We start from the raw sequence: 20968 nt of genomic DNA, 5'->3' as shown, positions 1-20968 counted from the left end.
CTCCATGTTCTTATCCAGTGTCCTGCAATAGAAACAGAGAGGAAAAAGTATTTCCCTTCTGCATATCGGGAAAATATACCTCTCCATCCTACATTTTTTCTTAGTGACGAACCATTTTTTAAACTGCAAATAGTCTTAGATTTTTTAGCCGAAAACGACACCCTGAAAATCATTTGCCCAGGCAATTTTTAGCGCAAGACTAACAGCCCTGCATTCAAGGGCTCTCTTGAAACTCTGCTGTCAGTGTTGTTTTATTGCATAATGTTTTAACGAAAGCCCATTGCCTTAGCCCACATCACTGCCTAGTCACCACCATTATTTTAGCAACTATATATTCTACGCCACTTACAGCTACAGGTTTTAGGCCCTTTTACAGCCATGTGACATCTACCATGAGGAAGTCATTGGGCACGCCATCCATAATACATTGTCAACATTACCACTTGTCATGGCGCTCTTTGGCCAAACCTGGCCCTTGCGCCACAAAACACCACACACATCATCATCATCATCATCGTGGTTATTCTTGTGGGTCTTAATCAGTGTTCTTCCCGTTGGGAGGCAGCAATATCTGTGCAGCTCTTCTGCTTTTACGTGTATTGGTAGGCCAGTGATTGCCCTCATAGCCATGTTGTGTATCTTGTCAAGCTGCTTGTTGGCGGCCATCAGGTCGTAATGTGGACCATACCTTATTTTGGTGATGAAAACAACTACTGTAAGCCATCGCTCAACCTCTGTTCCTGCCCCTCCGCTGTGGTGGGTTAGCCTCTCAAAAAGGTGCACAGTTGGTCTCCATTGCTGCTTCAACTGTTGATGGGCTTGCCATAGCATCCTTGTTGATTGGGATGCCCAGTATATTGAGGTGTCCATCTTCTGGTTGGTGAATCTGGTGTTTGTTGAAGTAAAGGGTGAAGTCAGAGCTTCCATGTTTTTCATATAGTGGGCTCTAGTGTGTCTTCCTTGGCGAGGGCCTCATGCCTGTAGTGTTCAGTTCCTAATCAATTATGCCCAGTGTGTTTTACACTGTTGTAGCTTGTTCAGCTGTGTTGAGCCTATACGTCCTCCCCAGGGTAATATAGTCAACGTACATTGTAAACCAAAGGTTTTCAACTGCATCTAACCTTCATGCGATCCTTACGATGACAATGTTAAAGAGTGTTGGGGAGATGATTGACCCTTGTGGGACTCCTACAGGGTTGGTGAAGCACCCCGCTTAATGACCTGGAGATAACTGAATTTTATATGTCCTGTTCTTTAAGAATGCCTTAATGAAGTTGACCATTCTGGCACCTGCTTGAGTTCTTTCGTCTGCTTTGATAATGGGGAAGCAGTGCTGCCCAGGTGGCATGCGCCCAGGGGGTGTGCGAGCCTCAGTGCCATGAGTGAGAAAGCGCTATAACTTTTAGCCTCTCAAACAAACCCATGGCTGCAGGGAGCATGTTGTTTCTTACATTTTGTGGAAATGCAAAATCTTAGTGAGTTTGACGTGTTTTCCTTTATCATTTGGCTTAGTGCAGTGTGCGCGCATGTGAGTATTGAAAACATTGAAGAGGCTGCGATCATTGAAGACAAATTTACTTGTGAAAAACTCCCTAAAATGTCTTCACAACAAGCTATTCCAGAAGCATCAGTGCCTGCAAGTGCGCCACTAATATATAGTTGTGGTACGGTTTTAAAAGGATCAACTTACTGGAAGAGTCCGTTCATGCAAAATAACTATAGCAGGGCGAGGATTGCACACAATAAATTGCTTTCGACATAGAGAAATGAACTCTGAGAACAGTGGTTCAGGGATTTCACTTGCTCGTTTTATGCATATTCAATGTGGATATAGGGACAGCTCCTTTGTAAGCAAGGTGTTGTTGATTTCTTTAAAGCCACGGCGGTAGAATTAAGGTGCATCCATTTTAGAGACCTTGCAACTCGCCAGCTGCCGGCTGTTCTGCCAAAGCACTACGATCTGCCTGTCACGTAGAGGTCCTCTTTGCGAGTTCTTGTGGACATTGCTGTGGCCATTCAGCGACAGAGAAGTGGCCACGGCTACGCTACAACGTCGCCGGCAGCCTCACCGGTGCTGATTGGTCACCGCTGATGTCACTAGGCTTCTTTTGGGTCACTTTGAAGCTGTCGCTGATGGCGCTTCAGATGTAGTAAGCCACAAGGGTTTGTTACCGTTGCCAATTTACCTTCTCCTCGCAATAATTTCACACAGAAGAAAATGCGCTGACATTCGCGGCATCGTCGGCTGCAATGCCAGCATGGCCGAACTGGTTTGCCGTGCGCCGTCGGTAGCCATGCACTGCAGATATACTAGACTTGCTTGTTGGTGCTCTTTAACTGTGGACATCGCTATTAATAAAATGAACAATCTACGCATCACTTCACTTTAGTGAATATTTTACCTGGAATAGAAGCTGCATAGCAAATATTTGTGTTGCAGGTAGCAGCGATGCACTGTTTCTGCTGTAAGAACAAAGTGTTCACTGTTTGTGTTTGCTGTGGCATTGTATGATTAGCAATGTCATTTGCCTCCTTTTCTTTTTGGCACCAGGCACAGTCAACAGACACCACACACGATTGAAAAAACTGGGTATTAAAATCAGGTGGCACGAATATTACTCACGTCCCCGAAAAAATGCCAGCATTATACATTCTTGTACCAGAAATAGGTTCTCAATCAAACCTATTTTTACTTGGAACAAAATCTAATGCGCATGGCTATTGTATCCGAGATGCTGTAAAAATTTCTGAAGCGGCATGAGATTGCGACACGAGGATGCTGTGACTGTGCTCCTTCGGCTTGCCTAGTCTGCCTGATCGAGTCCAATGTCGCCCTTGCTCATGCTTGGAGTTCTGACAAGAAATAATAGACTAACAACCACGCAGCATTAACAATGACCTTCAAGTTCATATTTTTTTCACAGCTTTTGCACAGCACCCAGCATACCACCGCTGGCCTTTTTCTTTGTATGACTAAAGAATGCACACAATGTTCATGAGGAGCCGCTGCGTAACCGTTCAAAACTCCCAACGCTGACTTCCCATACCAGGACGGCGAACGGTGTCAAAAGCTTTCTTCAAATCAACTGCTACTAGTATGTCTGGTCGTCCTTTGCAAAACTTCCTCTCGCGGACGCTGGTGTCCAGAAGGTAGAGGCTATCCTGTGTGCCCAACTGCAGTCAGAATCTGGTTTGGAAGGGGTGGAGGTACTCGGCCTCCTCAAGATCGTGGGAGAAGCATTTGGTAACCATCTTTTTAATTAATTTACAAATGATCGGAGTAAGTGAGGCTTGTTGCATATTGCAGAGTTGCATCAGTTGCTTGCCTGGTTTTGATAGAGGTATGACAACAGAATGATTCCAGTGCTTGCGCTTTGTAGTGTGGGGACCCCTTTGGACTCCCTTCTCCAGTTCACACGCGACTTGGGCTATTTGTCTGCGTGATTGCTGGGGACATGCCATTCCAGCGTTATTTTGGATAGCATACATTCCCCGCGGCCGCTGTTGCCAGCATGACACGGAGCCTGCTGCTTGTGCGCGGGACTCACATTATGCCGTGTGCCGTGCGTACAAACAGTGCCGGAGGAACGAGCCTCTCTCACCCTCTCTTTGGCACCTCTCTTCTTCAGCATCCGAGGTATACGGGCGCCTTCACCTGGCAAATTCACTTTCGGTGCTCTTGGCTGTTGGACGTGTAGATCCACTTGGTCCCGCACCACTCTGAGCAAGGCGGCCCCCTTTGTGTGGCGAACCTAGCTTGGAAGAGCCTGTGTACACAAGCAGAGTAGACTTCCCGGGAGCTTTCACCCATAGTCTGCGACCGCCACCCTAGTGCTGTGACCCCGGTATTGTACGCACGTTTTGTACATAACAGAGAATAAACCCCCTTTTGTTTGTAGAATGGCTGGAGTCATCTCTGTGCCTTGCCGGTGGTTCAGTGAACCCTCCATAGCGCCCCATTGTGTGCGCTATGGATTGGGAACGAGCTACATGTCTCCTTAGACCTTAGCTAGCCGGTTCCGGGCACGTTAGCCCGAACCCCCACGGTAGCTGTGTCATTGTTTGCGTACGTACTGTGCTTTCTGTGCTCATTAGACGAATGTGAACTATATCGCATTAGAAAGCTTGCTTTCTGCGCTTTCCAATGACACCTAATATTGCCTAGTTTAAAGCGTTACCTGACGGCAATCAAAACAGTGTGAGCAGAAAACGTCCTTTTTGCTTTACTAGCCTCCATTGTACTGCATTTCTTGCAAAACTGTTCAACATAACAAAATGAATTTTGCTGTGCATTTAAATGAAAAGTTATACAGTTGAAACTCGATTTAATGAAGTGATGACCACGCTCGAATTATTTTGTTAAATCGGGATGTTTGTAAAATCGAGAAAGGAATTTTTAGGTCCTTTGAGATCTAAAATTGTAACATAGCAACACGCAAAGGCTACCACGGCATTGTATTTGCCACTAATCCAGCCATCTGTCGCATAAACCATGAAATGGCTGTTCCGTGCATGGGTGCGACTTGCAGCCTCATCAAATTAAAGCTAGGGATGTGACCATGGTGCCTAGATGTTTTAACGCGGTAGCTTCAGAGCGCACACTTGAAGAAGCCGTCTGTATCAAAATTAGAAAGAAATCACCACTTTTTTATTCATTTATTTCAGGAAAAACTTTGTTAAATCGAGTTTACCTTTGGGTTTGGGAATTTGGGTTGTGGATAACATTGAACCCAATGGGTACCGGCCGGGGAATGTAAATTTCCTTATTAGATCAGGAACTTCGTAAAATCAGGTTCCATTATATTGAGTTTTAACGGTACAAGGTTTTTATGAAGAGAGATTGCGTGTAAAGCAATTAGGTACAGGCTGCAATCAAAAGGGGCAAAACAATCAAAGTTTATAAATGAATATTTTTTCTCCTTTTCAATGCAGAACAATAATATTTAATGATTTTCTACGCTACAGCGAACTTATCATCTATGTGAAGTTGTTTTGTGTTGTGATGAACATTTCATGAGTTCTTGTTGCTTCAAATTGGCAATTTATGGCTACACTTGGTCACACATTACCAAGGAAGAGACAAAACTATTCAAAATTTTCAATCATCAAGCACCAAGCCCTTCTCTCCAATTCTATGAAGAGAAAATGATCTTATGTTTATTAAGGAATCTACAAGGAAGCAGTGAATTTAGCTCATTTTTTTACTGGCCAGGTCCATGCAAATTGACATTCTTTTTCATGTAAACGCTGAATGTTGCACATCAGTAGAGCCATACAGTGTGTTGTAATTACTAGCACTCACGAGTTTTGCTAAGCAATGCTTGAAACAAAAGATTTCCAATGAATAATAAATCTCATAGGGGTATATTAATGATGGCACCATCTGAACAAAAAAAGAAAATAAGTTGTTTCACGACAGTTCCAACATTTGTCAAATGTGGCGCCACTAAACGTTAAAAAGCGGACAAAAGACGGTTGGATTCTTTCTCCAGATTTCAGTGCTTGGTACAGTAGTTGCCGCACGCACCTACCCCACATTCCTTCAAGTGCATGTGTCTGCAACCAGGCGTTCGACATAGTTCTAGGTTGGCTCACTCAATCGTGGCTGCTGGGAGAAAAAAAAATGGAAGAAAGAGGAACAAAGCACCATGCACAGTACATCATGACTGCATGCCAGCTAGCCAGCAGGTTAGGCTATTGTGCCCAGGAGAATTGCATATGAAGTAAGATTCCAGAAATTTCCTGTTGGCTCACCTTTGTTCACAGATCTCCAGGGTGTCTACCAAATGGGAAAACCAGAAATTCTCAGGGATTTTGAATTGTCTGGAAATACTAGAGGAAAACTCGTGGAATTTGTGCTTCTATCAGGTAAAATGAGGTAAAATTAAGGGAACAAAAGTCGTGGTAGTGCTGGCTCGAGTAATGGAGAGGAATCATAACGAATCGTCTGTGGCACCATGTCCGCTGAAGGAGTTGCCAGTGTACAGTCAACAACCGACTTTGCGGACACCCGATAATTCGGACCATAGCCTGCTCTATACTTTCAGTGCCTGCTCAATTATGCGGAGCGCCATTGTTTGGCGACGCCGAGCCTAGTTCAAGGACTGGCCAATGGGTGGAACTAGCAGCCCTGGATGGAGCAGACGACATCAAGGCCACTGTGCATAGCACCGTATCTGCTGAAGCACTAGCTGCAGTGCATTTTATAATGCAAAAGAAAATGTTCTATTGTGAGGTATGAGGGCATTACATTTACAAGGTTCTGTTATGCCTGGTTTGTGATTGATTGTTCTCTAATATTAATTAGTTTAAACTTGCTTTCATATCTTTTCATGGAGCAGCAGTACGTCGTTGCACTTAACAGGTATCTAATGTCACGGCAACCTTTGTGTGAACAAAGGCACTTTTTCTCATTGCAAAATTATGACTGACTGCCCAGCTTACTGACCCAGATTCATGCTAATCCGGCTCACTTAATTTTTTTAGAAATGGAAGCTGCAAAAACAATCGAACTGCGCGTTGTCCCTCTATTCCGAGGTTTCTATGAAATTCTTTCTCAGCCTCATGCAGGTCTGTCATATTATATGTGCTAAACATGCGCTTATTTTCCAGCTCAGTTACTGCCTACGAGCACAGCACAGTGTTACTGCACCAAAAGAAAGAAGTGCAAAAATGCTGACGCACATCAAACTTTATTACTACATCAGGTTTGTTCAAGTTCATATTTCAGGCTTCATTTAAAGCTTTAGCGGTTTCTGGGAGAGTGGCTTCATAAAGAATGTCTTCGCCATGTCATTCGTGTCTGTTACAGACAATACATAATTGGTGAATATCGGCCTGAAATATTTCCTGCAGACAATCTTCAAGAGCTGCAGGTGGTGCTCAGGACAAGCACACTTCAAAACTCTACAGTCTGCCAGTATGGATACAGAATTCTCGACGGCTTCTTGCAGTGGCTTTGCAAGGTTCCTTCTCTTGCTCAGAATCGCCTCAACATACATTTTCAAGGCACGCAGCATATGTACAAGTTGACTTGAAAGGTACAGGAGCCCTCCTCTGTCCTGATGCTGGATCCGACTGTCACTTGGTGGAGCAAAAGATGGCTTCGACACAAGCGAAATACAGCTGCTGCTGTCAATCTGTTCTTTAACGACACGAGCCAGGTAGCCTCCTACTATCGAGATGGCTGCCATGTCTACCGTTGGAAGGAGGCTGGCTGATTTTTTCAGCCGATCTTCAAGCAACCTTGTTGCTTCTGCTGGAAAGTGGCCTGAGTGATTGTCTCTTGATTCACTAGCATTATGCAGTGCCCCTGATGCCTGACTTGTGGTGTCAACTACATTGCTGCTTGTAGAAGCTGAAATAATACCAGTCTGAGCACCTTTTCAATCCCAGAAAGAACAGCTTGGGCATCTGTCTCATCATTACTGCCAGCAGATCCTTGTAGCCATCTAAAAAAGGACTCTATTGGGTCTGATGAAAGCTTGCGTGTCAGCACAAACTTGAATTTGGAAGTTTCCAGCAGGTATTTCACACATTCCACATTCAACTTGGTGGTCATTACCAGTGCAAAGTACTGGTAATGCTTGCTTAGTAACTCAGGGGACCAATTGCAAATGCATGCTCACTGACCTGGAGAGGCAAAGCAGAAGAGTGGGTCTAAAAATGAATCTGCAGAAAACTAAAGTAATGCTTAACAGTCTCGGAAGAGAACAGCAATTTACAATAGGCAGCGAGGCACTGGAAGTCGTAAGGGAATACATCTACTTAGGGCAGGTAGTGACGGCGGATCCGGATCATGAGACGGAAATAATCAGAAGAATAAGAATGGGCTGGGGTGCGTTTGGCAGGCATTCTCGGATCATGAACAGCAGGTTGCCATTATCCCTCAAGAGAAAGGTATATAATAGCTGTGTCTTACCAGTACTCGCCTACGGGGCAGAAACCTGGAGGCTTACGAAAAGGGTTCTACTCAAATTGAGGACGACGCAACGAGCTATGGAAAGAAGAATGATAGGTGTAACGTTAAGGGATAAGAAAAGAGCAGATTGGGTGAGGGAACAAACGCGAGTTAATGACATCTTAGTTGAAATCAAGAAAAAGAAATGGGCATGGGCAGGACATGTAATGAGGAGGGAAGATAACCGATGGTCATTAAGGGTTACGGACTGGATCCCAAGGGAAGGGAAGCGTAGCAGGGGGCGGCAGAAAGTTAGATGGGCGGATGAGATTAGGAAGTTTGCAGGCATGGCATGGCCACAATTAGTACATGACCGGGGTTGTTGGAGAAGTATGGGAGAGGCCTTCGCCCTGCAGTGGGCGTAACCAGGCTGATGATGATGATGATGATGAGTACTGGTAATGACCACCAAAAGCAGTTCCTTGCTCAGGAACTGTTTTTGTATGCACTTGTTCTTCATCTCTTCAATATATTCAGAAGATGTCAAGAGCCAGGTCAGGCAGATGTCATCAGCAGTGTCGTACTGTTTGCTGTCTGGCAACTTTTGGTGAATACGCTGGACACAGTTACTGACGTCCATTAACAGGAACCAGTGGTGCACAGTTTCCATGAACCGAACTGTGGGACCCACACCTGCAAAACTTATGTCAACTGGATGGCCTGCTTGCTCCTTCAGCACCTTGAGTGCCGCATTGACCAGTGGCGAGAAGACTTGAACAGCCCTAGACATGTTAATTTTTTCAATATTCTATTGATAAATGTGCTTTCTCATGAGAAACTTTACAGGCTTCACAATGTTTCCTTGCTGCATGCGGTATAGTCGTTTCAAATAAGTGGATGAACCCTCACCGCACTCGCCAAGGTCTCGGGCTAGAAATTGTGACCTAATGTTTTTGATCAGGTGACACTGGTCAAATGCAAGAAACAGCTTCCGTGGCAGATTCTCGGGGTGCTGAATGCAATGCGTCAGGTTTCCGTTGCACAGGAGTTCCATGGCAAGAACGTTGGTCTTGTGATTGTCAGTTACTATGCGCACCATGACAAAGCCTGCTGTTCCGACCTGCTTAATTGCATACTGCATTAGCACAAACAGCTGGCGTCCAGTGCAGTTCTTGGTTAAGAAATACCCTGCAGGTATTTGAATGCGCACTGAAAGTCCAGAAAGTACAAAACACAACAGGGAATTGGCCAGCAGTGGTTCGGCAGTGCTTGTCTTCGCAGAAGCTTTCCGCTGTCCACCTCTCCAACAAATGCATCTCGCTGTTAGTTGTATTGGAGTCGCTGTTTGATTCTCATTTCATCAACTACCAAAGAGCAAGTTTTGGCCTGTGTGCTCGTAAGGTTTGCCACATCTGTTTGAAGTCGCTGTTGGACTAACACCTGATGTTACTCCAAGAAATCTCTGCAAAGTAGCTCAGCTTGGAAGCTTCAGGATTCCCTTTTTTTTGGATGTGCTCGTAGGCTTGCGTTGAAAGGTTCCTTAGCACTATAGAATGACACACTGTTATCTTCAACCACGTTGGCCGAATTTTTTAGAAGTTCATTGCTTGGTACAAAAGTGTACCAGCACCCAAGTGCTTTTCATTTGCTGCTTCCACGACGCTGGAAAAAGCAGTCAGGTAGCTATCTTTTAACTGTAGCAGTTCCTATTTATACCTGTCAACAGTGCTTCAGTCGCTCAATCTTGGCCTTTAGGTCATGCTATCTTCATTGCCACCTCTGACGTTCTGCTACCGAAATAGCATTGCGCACATCAACCTGGATACTTTGGTGCTTCTTTTTCATGCGCGCGGCAGGCACATTCGGCTCAATTTCGTGCTGAGATTCTACACAAACAACTTCGCTGTCCGCATCCAGAGAAGAAATACCTGCTGCTGGAGTAGTGACTTCATCCATTTTGGCACTCTGGGCAAGGCTGCCTGTGGTCAGTAGATTGGCAGCAGACACGGCAGGGGCAGCAGGCGCACTGCGACGAACTGCAGATTCCCGTTCCTGCACACCAGAGTCACTCCACGGTTTCTTTGCAGCCGGCTGCATGTACTCCGGGTATTCATCAAAGACTCTGGGAGTAGCACCCCTTTTGAACTTGAGAGTATCGCATCCTTCTTTGTAGCCCGTAGCAATGAAGTGCCGGCTACAAACTACCGAAAAATGTGACGTTGTATTCGGTACCCAGTTCTTCCTTGCGATTACTCTCTTAACCTACTTTCTCCTAGCTTTTCATCAGAAGGGTTTTCATGAAAAGAAACGCCCGGAACTTTCCGTTTCGAGTCCGATTTGCACTTCAGCACACAACAGTAGTCCATGATGGGGCCAAAACACGTGTGAGCTTGAAGCGCAGAACCACGCACACAACTAGCAATAATCAAACAAGGGGTACCAGTGGTAGAACAGGCTGAACAGGCCTGGCCAGCCTAGCCACCTGGCTTTTGTTGCCCAGGGCTGGCGGCACCACCACGCAGAGAAAACTGGCAGAGCAACATTGCCAACCGACGGCGCTTCCCTTACATTTGAGCAGGCACTCCAAGTATAGAGGAGGCTATGTTCGGACGGCTTCGCTGCACCACCACGTACCCCATGAGACAATGTACAAGAACGTCTGGAATTTCGGATGCAAGAGCCCTTCGCCGTGCAATTTCCCGGACCTTTTGCCATGACCGCAGATCCGAAATGGCATTATCTGACATCACTACAGGTTAATGGGTGCTTTAGACAAAAAATTCACCCATGATTATGATACCCCCTAATGGGACATTTGAGTGCGGCTCTATACGCATTTTCATTTTGCGATATCTTGGCTGGCATGGACAACCCGTCTCATGCGACATGTTGCAAACGGAGCGATGTGTGGCACGACTGTCATTGGCGTGATTCACATTAGCTGCCACAGATGGACCTACGCTCATGCAGCGCTTTGTTTCCATACATGCAACGCATGCTAGTCTAACGCCATCTTGTAGCCATCATCGCCACAAAGCCTGTCTTGAGCGGCACTACGCCTTTCTTCTCACGCTTTTGCCATACCCTCCTCCTCCGCTTAACTCCTCCCGCTCTTCGCTATCACTGTCCTTGATCTCATGCTGCACTCCGCATTTGCTTTTATTCTTCACTGTGCTCGTTCGGTTACAAGGGACAATGCTGACGCTCGCTGCAGGAATGGGTGCCTAAGAGCTGCACTCTAAAATAACTGTTCTGAATGTACAGAAGGAAATAGTAACCGTGAGAAAAAAAGACCAACAGTGATACCTTATATCCACCAGTTGTTGCACAACTTAAAGAAAATTGCCCGCCGAGGTAACACTGATATGGTTTTTTCTGCACCCAACAAACTAATCAGCTTGTGCAGGAAAACAAGACCAGAAGAGAAAGTGCTCCTAGTTGCCCAGTTAAACTAAGGAAGAAATTTAGAGATTGTAAGACATCAATTACATATTGTATACCCTTATCGTTTGGAAAGTATTACGTCGGACAGTCGGGCAGCTGCATTAATGATAGACTGCGCAAACACAAAAATAAAGTCGACAAAGTTGCATCAGATGGTTTTTTCTCCCTTCATTGTAAGCAACATAGTGCTGTTACGACTTTGAGGTGGTCCCGTAGTGCTCGTCACCCGTTTCGTGACAGAGCGTTGGTAGCGAAGACTCCGAGTCAGGCGTCGATGAGAATAACAAAAGGGACTTTATACACTATATACAAGTCATTATACAGGACAAGATCGGATTGGCACTGGGGCCGAGAGCTCACAGCAAACGCGACTGTTCCCGCACGGCGACGTCCGGCGAGGCTCCAACGCGTGACACATCTCACTCCACTCGAGAGCGGCACTCAGCTCCCGGTGGGTCGGTGAATCCGGTTCTCCAGGCGGCGGCGGCGGGGCTTATAAAGCCCCGAGAAACGATTGTTGCTCAAACGGCCCAATACAAAGCCAGCGCTCGACGGTCGTCCGAGAGGTCCAACCAGCGACCGCGCTGGCCACCCGCTTCAAAGTTGCCGTGCGCGGTGACCTCCAGGGAAAAGGAAATATGGCGCCGGGCTGTCTAGCACTTTGTTGCACGTTTGGACATGTCGCTTGCCGATGCCTCTCCTCAGGACGCCGCTGCCTGACGGCTCAGCATCTTGACTTGTCAAGGGAGAGTTTAGGGCGCTGTGCCTTTCGGCGCAGCCCCGGGTTTGTCCAAAGGGCATTCGCAGGATAAATTCTGCATCTTGTAGATTCGGAATCCGGGCTGGTTGTACGGGCACAACAGTGCTCCCCTCTCTTCGAATCAACAACCATTACTGGTATAAATAAGCGCGAACTGACTAAACTTTTAATAGAAGCTGAGCAGATTGATGCCCTAGGGGATTCCTGTATCAGCAAACCATCATTTGCTTTCTCTGAAAAAGAACTGAATTTTTTGCGCATGGCTTAACATATCACTTATAAAAGTTTCGCTCTGAATGTTTATCTGTTAACGTGGCTATGACTCATGTTGGCTGAGTGTATAAGTAAGACCTGGTTTTCGATAATAAACATTGTTGGAAGTTAGCACTGTGTGTGTCCCTGTGTGTCTTCTTTTGTCCCATCTTTTAATCGCGCTACCGACACCCCTTGAGGTGTATATGAAGTGTATACAGCCACTATGTCCTCAGATTAAGGGAACTGAATTCATGTTTATTAATATTCTTGTAGCAACAGATGAGTTGCCTAAGTAAAAGTAGCTTACATCACTTCCACCAGTTTGCTTTCAAAATTCCTCAATTCCTTTTGAAAGAGAAAGTATATTTACAAATGACTCTATAGTTCTAATGTGGAGGTTGAAAAGTACACATTGTTTTGAACAAGCATGTGAACAAGGCTGTTCAACCTGCATGTGTGAAGTTCGGTGTTGGTCATGCACCAATAGGAAGTGTAAACATGAGATTCTCATCTATTCTACTTGAGTGGCTGTATGTGCAGTGTGCCGAGTAGGAGAAAGCTATGGTATGAGAGCATGCAGCCATGCATGGCCAGTGTTTCAAAGTGCACACACTTGCTCATAAGAACTTCAGAGATGCATGGCAGACATGCAATGCTACATATTTGTCCCCTTACTGTGTGATGTGTTTTAGCACTGTGCTAGTTCTGTTTCTAAAAATGCCGTACCAACCAGCCCAAGTTGCAATGCTTCTGAGAGAAAAGGTCAATGTGGGGAATTTAGTCAGCTGAACGAAGGAGGAGGCCGATAAGTTTAAAAGAAGGTGGCATATGTGAAAAAATACATGGGGACTTAGCAGGCGATGTTCTTTGCAAACAGAAATGTTTTGTGCTGTTCACTGCTATGTAAAGAAAGTAGCACGTACGGCCGTTGTTGCAGGGTTAGCCGAGATTGGAGAATAGACACGAAGTAGAAGAAAGCGCAATTTTACATTAGCACACCCCATCATCTGCAGTTCATTTATGCAGTAGTATGTGGATGAAGCTTTTGTGTGTCTGTGTGTGTACGTGTGTGCACACTTCATATAACATGTTTTAAACATTGTCAAGATCAAGAAGACTTGCATATGATCTTTTCATTGAATAATTGCTAAGGTTATTTCAGAAAATCATAAGTAAAAGTCATAATCATGTAAAGAATGCAGACTTTAAGTGGCATGGTTCTGTATCTTTAGATCTGTTCAAGTCCCTGGAATGCCACACACTTTTTATACCTGCGGTCAAGCGACCCCTCTTAACTGACTTGTCTCAGGTAAGTACGGGCTTATTCCTAATGGCCTTCACTTATTCTCATCTTCAATTAACCTGTATCTATAATGAGTTAGTGCCTCATAATCACACGCATTCATAAAGACAATGATGTATAAAACATATTGCATGTATCTTGACAATATCTACTTTGGTTTGTACTATATAAGATTCATTAATAAACACAAGTTGGTGCACAACAAGGCCCCGGAATGGACAACTGGTGGTGCCAGTTTGGTGACCTTGCAGTGCTTTCTTGTATTTTGTTGTATATCAGGAAAGTTTATTAATTGACTCGTTGATTCTTTAGTCAGTTTTGTCTGTATCTAAAAGGTTTTTCAGGATTCTGGTATTCTCCAAACTTGTGGACACAATAAAGCTTGCTTAAAAATTCAAAATTTACAGTCTGTTCTGTTACTGCCTGTTCTTAATGGTGCCAAGATGTGTAGTGAAACTGAACTTCCAGCTAACAGACTTGTGTTGGAAGGAGATAGTGTCATTACCATTCTTTTAGCATTTGCAGTAACGTGTAGCATAATGGCTTACTGTGTAGATTTTTTTTCACTCTATCCTACACACATACTTAAATAGACTCTGAAACAATTTTGCCAATTTTGTACAAACATATTGAGTCATTAGGGTTGGCACTTCTCATCATTTAGCGATGCATTTAAGTGCTCCGCATAAAGCGTGTAACTTACAAGGTTAAAAAATGCACATCGCTACCGATCGCAGCACGCCACTCCCCTGAGTTTTCATCCACCCCTGACCAAGTGATGCGAGGTGACCGTATGACGCCAGTAGGGCGAGCTATCTAATTGGCTGCCCAGGGCGCATCATCAATAATTTTTTGAACTCTATGGTGAGCAAATGCTCATAGTAGTTAGAATGTTAGTTAATTTGTTTCTCTAAAAAAAAGTAACAGAAAGAGAATCCACTAGGACAATTTGTCGCTACACTGAAGCACTTCTAGCACACAGCAAGTGCCGTTTGCTTGTGGTAAAACATGCTCTATGTCGATGTGATCTGTGCTGAACCATGGTTCGCTCTTGTTGTGGGCTCCAAACATAGCGACTAGCAATATGTCAAGCTGCGACGTCGTGTCCCTCTGCAAGGCAGCAGGTGAGCGGAGTGGCTGCAGCGCATCGGACTGTCGCTATCCGATCGGCACCAGGATTTGCACATTTGCAGCCGTCAGTTTACGCTGGAGAATTATTACCACAGTAGTGTTTTGCGTGTCCAGTATTCGGCTAAACACAAGTGCAAGCAGACTGGGCCTGGCTGCTTCACCGTTTCAAGGGATGAGCAGAGGCGTGGATGCGAACAATCTGCATGGTGCAGCCACATGGTGGCACAGAGCCCAACCAAATACAGTAGCCGTAACTAAGTGTATTCTACTTTGCTGCTGGTGTAAATTTTTGGCAGGAGCGTAATCGTGAACACATTTTTCTGAATGTTTAAAATATTTTACACTTGCTAAGAGCAGTATTAGGTCATTTTTGGCTGGTTAAGCTCTGCCCCACCAGGTGGCTGGACTGTGCAGACCGATCAGGCCACTCGCGTACATTTACGCCTCAACCCATCCGTCGAAACGCCCAGCTTGTCTGTGGTTACCGGAATACTGGATACGCTTGGGACTGCGACAGAATGCTCGCTATGAATGCTGCTTCGATAGCTCTCGCTTGGTATCGACTGCCAGGTGGCTGGTGGGGAGGTTGGAGAGGCTTCGCACGCTGGCTCCAAGAAAACCGGAAGAAGACAACACGACATCCCATCATGACGCAGAGCCAGTGAATGCAGAGCTGAGCCTCGATCACTTGGCAAACGAGTTGAGAAAAAGCATAGCTATGGAAGAGGGTAACTTTTAATCTTTCCTAGCTCTCTTAATATGAGACACTTCACACGAGTTGTGATATGAATGTTTTACTGTAGCTGTACCCTACGCATCCACAAAATTTGTCCGAACCATTTCAGGGACCCTTTAATAAAGTTTGTAGCCACCATGCAAATTCGATCTATACATTCCATCCATTTTTAAGCATTCTTGGCCATGTGACATGAAATAGGCTTAACATACTGGGATAATTCTTACAATTTTGTGGCTAATTGACTAGAATACACATTAACTAATGATTCTATGGCCTATTTTTATGTTACAAAGCCATTGTTGTTCAAGATGAACCCTTAAAATTCATGTAGAAAGCTTGTATTCTGCAATATTCATTTTGAATTTGTCGCCAAACTTGACTAGTTAGTGGAGTTGAATATTTGAAGTTTTGAACACAAATAAAATTGTTGAGGCTATTGAATTTATTAAGTTTGATTTGAAAATGGTGTCTGATAATTTCACATATTCATTAGCAGCCAAGGTCAGTTGCATGATTCTCTCTTCAGATATTCATTTACAAATGAATATATTGCATATTTAGGGATACCGGATCACGTATGGCAAGGTTCATGCAAATGGTGCCTATGAAATAACTACAGTATAGACTCATGTAATGGTCACACTTATTCAATTTTGACAAGGTGCTGCTCTTACACGGGACCATGCCATATGGTCTAATTTTTCTAACTACAAATATGAAATCAGTCTTAATCCTCCGTGATTGGCCACTACCACTAAAGTAAATGCTACCCTTTTCATAATTGATTCATCCATTGATGCTTGCTGCGCACTTGGCTACTCGTCTTCGCCATTGCAGCCACTGCTGCTTACGTGCTGTTCATCAGCACAATTGTCAGCTCTTGCAAACTAGCGGCGCTCTCGCCATCTGGTAGTGCCGTGCTAAAGTATGTTGCACATGTCATCAGTGCACTGAATGCAACTGCTTCTCAGTTGGAATTTTTTTTGTGCAAATTATAGGCTGCCAAGTTGGTGGTTAGGCCCTTACATGAGACTGTACGGTATTCCAGGTGCCTTCTATTAACCAGCCCTGTTGTAAATAGTTTACGTTATTCCTGCAGTCTTCATACATAGCTAAAGATAGCTGACTTCCTGAAAGGCATTGTTGATGAGCTTATGGAATAGTCTTGGAGCAAGCTAGTGCAGCATTCAATTTCTTTAATGATTATCTACAGCTGCTTATGAATGCTTCTTTTTTTCGAGGTTTCATGTAGCTTTTCTGCTTCTGACTTATTTCAGAATCTCTTTCCCCAGCAAGACTCATAGCATCAAAAATATTATGTCTAGTGTTTTGGAGTTACATATATCTCCTTTTATAGGTGGTATCAGCTGTAATTGTGAGTCTAATTATTACTAATGACATTTCTTATATATGACTATACTAATTTAGGCAGGTTCCATTTGTCATTATTGTCACTTTCATGACAGTAGTACACTTCAGAAGTTGCGCAATTTGCTTTTAGATTTTTGCCCCTGACCCTGCTACCTTCCCTTTATTTTACTGCATTTTAGAAGTGCAATATGCTCTATATTTGCAGCCATTTCTTTTCCTTCTCTATTTTTTCTTCTGAGTACTATATGTATTTAATTGTAAAATTTTTACTATTCAACTACTGCTACGGCTGTCAAGTCTTGATTTAAATCAATGAAATGCAAGATTTTTTTATTTAGCGTATTTGGGACTGTGATGTTAGAAAGTAAATTTAGGTTGCAGTTTCAATTTAACAAAGTCCTCGTGCATTGCGTGCATGCATCAAGGCTTCATAATTAAGCCGAATAAGCTGGCTGAGATAGAGCTCATTATTTCTGCATTACTCTGCATGCAAATGTTGCCAGTGGGTGTAAGCAAGTGGTTAGTCTGCCATCCATTGTCTTGATCGAAACTGTACAGGGCATGCTCCTTCCATTTTTTTTTCTTCTTGAGTGCCTCAGCAACTTAGATGGCCCATTGGGCAATGCATGAAAAAAAAAAGGGGGGGGGGGGGGGGGGCTCCAGTTCATGCTGTGAAGGTGGTTGGTCAGCGAAGCTGTGGTATCGCTTGTTCCGATAGACCAATGTGACATAGCCTTGAACTGGGTCCTGCCCAGCCAGAGCACAATGCCATTGTGCATATTGACATTGCTGTTCCTTTTGTAGGTCATCATATTTGCCTTGCTCTTCAGGTGACTTAACTGTGTGTGGCTTGCTTCGGGCAGGAACCGCTGCGTCCTACCTAGCCTGAGCATGATGCCATTGTGCATATTGACATTGCTGTTTCTGTTGCCGCCCATCATGTTCACGCTGCTCTTTGGGAGACATAACTATGCATGGCCTTTCCATAGCGCTATCAGAACACAAATGAGATCTGTGGCTAGGCGGGTTGTTCGTTTACATATGAAAGTGTAGTTACGGCACTCCCTTCTTCATATGCTACAGCTGTCACCTCCCAGCAACTGCAGCTTATGCAACCGTAATCTTTACCGGTGAACGCTTGCGCTGAGCGATATGCGCAAGGACAAGCGCTCCAGTTCTTCTTCTTCTTTTTTCTTTCCCCCGCACGGCCGGCACCGCGGATGCGCAGAGGCAAGTGCCATCTGGTAGTGCTGCAAGGAATCCAGGGGCGCACGCTGTGATTGGGAAGAAAAAAAAAAGTTTGTTCTCTTTTTTAAGTTGCAAGCATTGCACAGAAGGTGCCTTATCTCGCTTAAGTGGCAGCCACATGCATATTGTATTGTATTTCTAATCATTTTAGATGTATTTTCAGTGTAGTGTTGCTCAATGTCAGCATCTTTATTTTATGCTGCTTGGTGATTGCACATTTTAACTGTAAGTCAGCTTAAATTAGGGGATCATAGAATGAAATGGGTACCTTATGGTACCCATTTACCGTGGTACCCATGCAGCATGAAATGGGCATATTGATTTCACTTATGCAAGGCCAGAAACATGTAGAGGCATGTCCCATGTTGTTCCTATTTTTAATTGCTCCTGACAGCACAGAGAAATAGGCCTCTTTTTATCACTGGTGGCAGAGCAACAGTCTTCATTTTGTTGCCACTAGCAGTCACTACAGTGCACATTGTGGCCTCGTATATCATTCTTAGAGTGTACTAGAGTGCTAGATATTCCTAAAGCAACAGTGTAGTGACCTGGGCTAGTTGGTGTGGCGACATTTTTATGACCAGTGAAACCAACATGGACTCTGGAGAGCACATACAACATACCACTGGTGCATGCTAGTGGTGTATTGTACTTGGGTCCTCTACTGTGTCTGTCTTGGTATCCCTTGTTAAAGAAATTTCACTGAAGTTTAAGCAAAAATTGAGCCTAGTACTAGTATGCGGCATTGCCTGCTAGTGAAAACATGCATGGCATTATCCAATGGCAGTTTTGACAACTAGGTGTGACCTGCAATTCAGCTTTGCATGCATCTGACCACTAGTCAATTACCTTATAACAAAGTAATGGCTGGTGCACTTCATTATATGATTTCACACAGTTCTCCCTCTCACCTCTTTTGTTTGTATGTGGCGAATTTTTTTTTTTATAAATGCGTACTGACATGGTATGAGCCCCCATAAGCATTCTAGAAGGCTGTTGGGTTTTTTTATACTTCATAATATTGAAGTTTGATTGTTGTTACTCAAAAAAAATGTGCAACCTTGTCAGCATTTTATATTACAAGAGAAACTTGGGCGATTTGGTTGTAATTCATGTTTCGGAAATTAACAGCGCTAAACAAACAAGGACGAAGGAAAAGAAGAACACGACCCTGGCGCTGTTCGTGTGTTGTGTTCGTGTGTCGCAGTGTCATGTTCTTCTTTTCCTTCGTCCTTGTCTGTTTAGCACTGTTAATTTCCGAACCATTTGTATGGTAAATGAAGGTGGTAAACATTGTATCGTGGCAGTAGTTGATGGTGCTTCATCTTCCTAGCTGTTAAGTGAAAAATAAAAAGAATAAATGCACTTGACTACCATAAGTATGCCGTGCTGTTGTTGTCAGGTGGGGTCAGTGCCAATTCTTGCTGTAGGTATTTCATATGTCCACTGCAGGATGAAGGCCTCTCCCTGCGATCTCCAATTACCCCTGTCCTGCGCCAACCAATTCCAACTAGCGCATGCAAATTTCCTAATTTCATCGCTCCACCTAGTCTTCAACTCTGTTTCCCTCCTCTTGGAACCCATTCTGTAGCCCTAATGGTCCAACGGTTATCTAAACGGCGCATTACACGACCTGCCCAGCTCCATTTCTTTCTCTTGATGTCAATCAGAATATTGTCTATACCCATTTGCTCTCTGATCCAAACCGCTCTCTTTCTGTCTCAACGTTATGCCTAGCATTCTCCGTTCCATTGCTCTTTGTGCGGTCCTTAACCCTTTGACGGTCATTGACATAAATATACGGCGCCGCGAACAAGTCCGAAAATGGTCGATGCTGTATATTGATGGCGCTGTCTGTATGTCTAAAAAGCCCGCTAATTTCCCAACTTTTTCTTTTCTGTCATGCTGCCACTATGCGGGGATACAGGGAATTTTTTTCTCATGCCTACCTCCCTCAGTTTTCGATGCATGGTTTGTTTTAGCGCTAGTTTGCTCCCGCGCGTCTATATACTACTGCTCTTGCATTGGCACGTGGCCATTTGGATTTTGTTTCGCAGGCGGTTTCGGCTTTTTGCGCTTGTGAAACTGATGGCTATCTCGTTTCTAGTCGCTCAAAGGGCGAGTGCTTGTTTCTCGCTCTTTTAGTGCTCACAGGGGTGCGCATAGGAAGGATGCCGCCGTGCATGCGTTTCCATTTCTTTTCTTTTTTTTAAGACTGGTGAAAACTAATTGCCCTAGCTGGTTGGCGATAAGATGAAGATTAGCGGAAGCGGAAGTCACACGTGTTGCTTTTTTTTTTATGGGCACACAACCAAACAGTTTTCTTGAGTGCGCGCACCTACGCAGCTCGATTATGCTATGGACGTACGTATTAGTGTAAGAGCAGGAACTTTTGAGGCTTGCGAAACGTTATCGTGTGCGGATTTTCAAAGCCTTGAACTATGTGCATAAAAATGCATAAAACTTTTAATTCTGATAAGTTTATTGCCTTTTTTATTGTTGTTATTCATGAATGAAGAGTGCATATATACCAACGCAAAAGGTTTTTTTCTCACTTTACGGTCACCATAGAAAAATTACGGTAAATTTTTTTTTGAAATAAGTCCCTAAGAAGAATTGGAATCTGCAATAAAAAAAATCGACCCTGGGCGGTCGCATATGGCGAAAAAAATCTACCCTCGAAGGGTTAACTTGTTCTCAAGCTTTGTGAGTCTCCAAGTCTCTGCCCCATACCTTCCTCTTTAGTGATAATGGTAAGCTTCCAGTGAGGAGCTGACAATGTCTGCCATATGAGATCCAACCCATTTTTATTCTGTG

General features: G+C 44.2%; 1 protein-coding gene across 2 annotated transcripts in view; it reads left to right on the top strand.

Annotated features, from left to right (window-relative positions):
* Nucleotides 1–20968, top strand: part of LOC142580196 (uncharacterized) — a 215653-nt gene that overhangs the window by 51341 nt on the left and 143344 nt on the right. For both annotated transcript variants that reach the window (XM_075691081.1, XM_075691079.1), the window contains one exon: nucleotides 13592–13668. In XM_075691081.1, coding sequence (XP_075547196.1) covers nucleotides 13592–13668 — 77 coding nt within the window. The remainder of the gene's footprint in view (nucleotides 1–13591; nucleotides 13669–20968) is intronic.

The sequence above is a fragment of the Dermacentor variabilis genome, chromosome 1, assembly GCF_050947875.1.
Source record: "Dermacentor variabilis isolate Ectoservices chromosome 1, ASM5094787v1, whole genome shotgun sequence".
Lineage (NCBI taxonomy): Eukaryota > Metazoa > Arthropoda > Arachnida > Ixodida > Ixodidae > Dermacentor > Dermacentor variabilis.
Note: the sequence above shows the minus strand (reverse complement) of the source record. Positions and strands in the feature narration are given on the sequence as shown.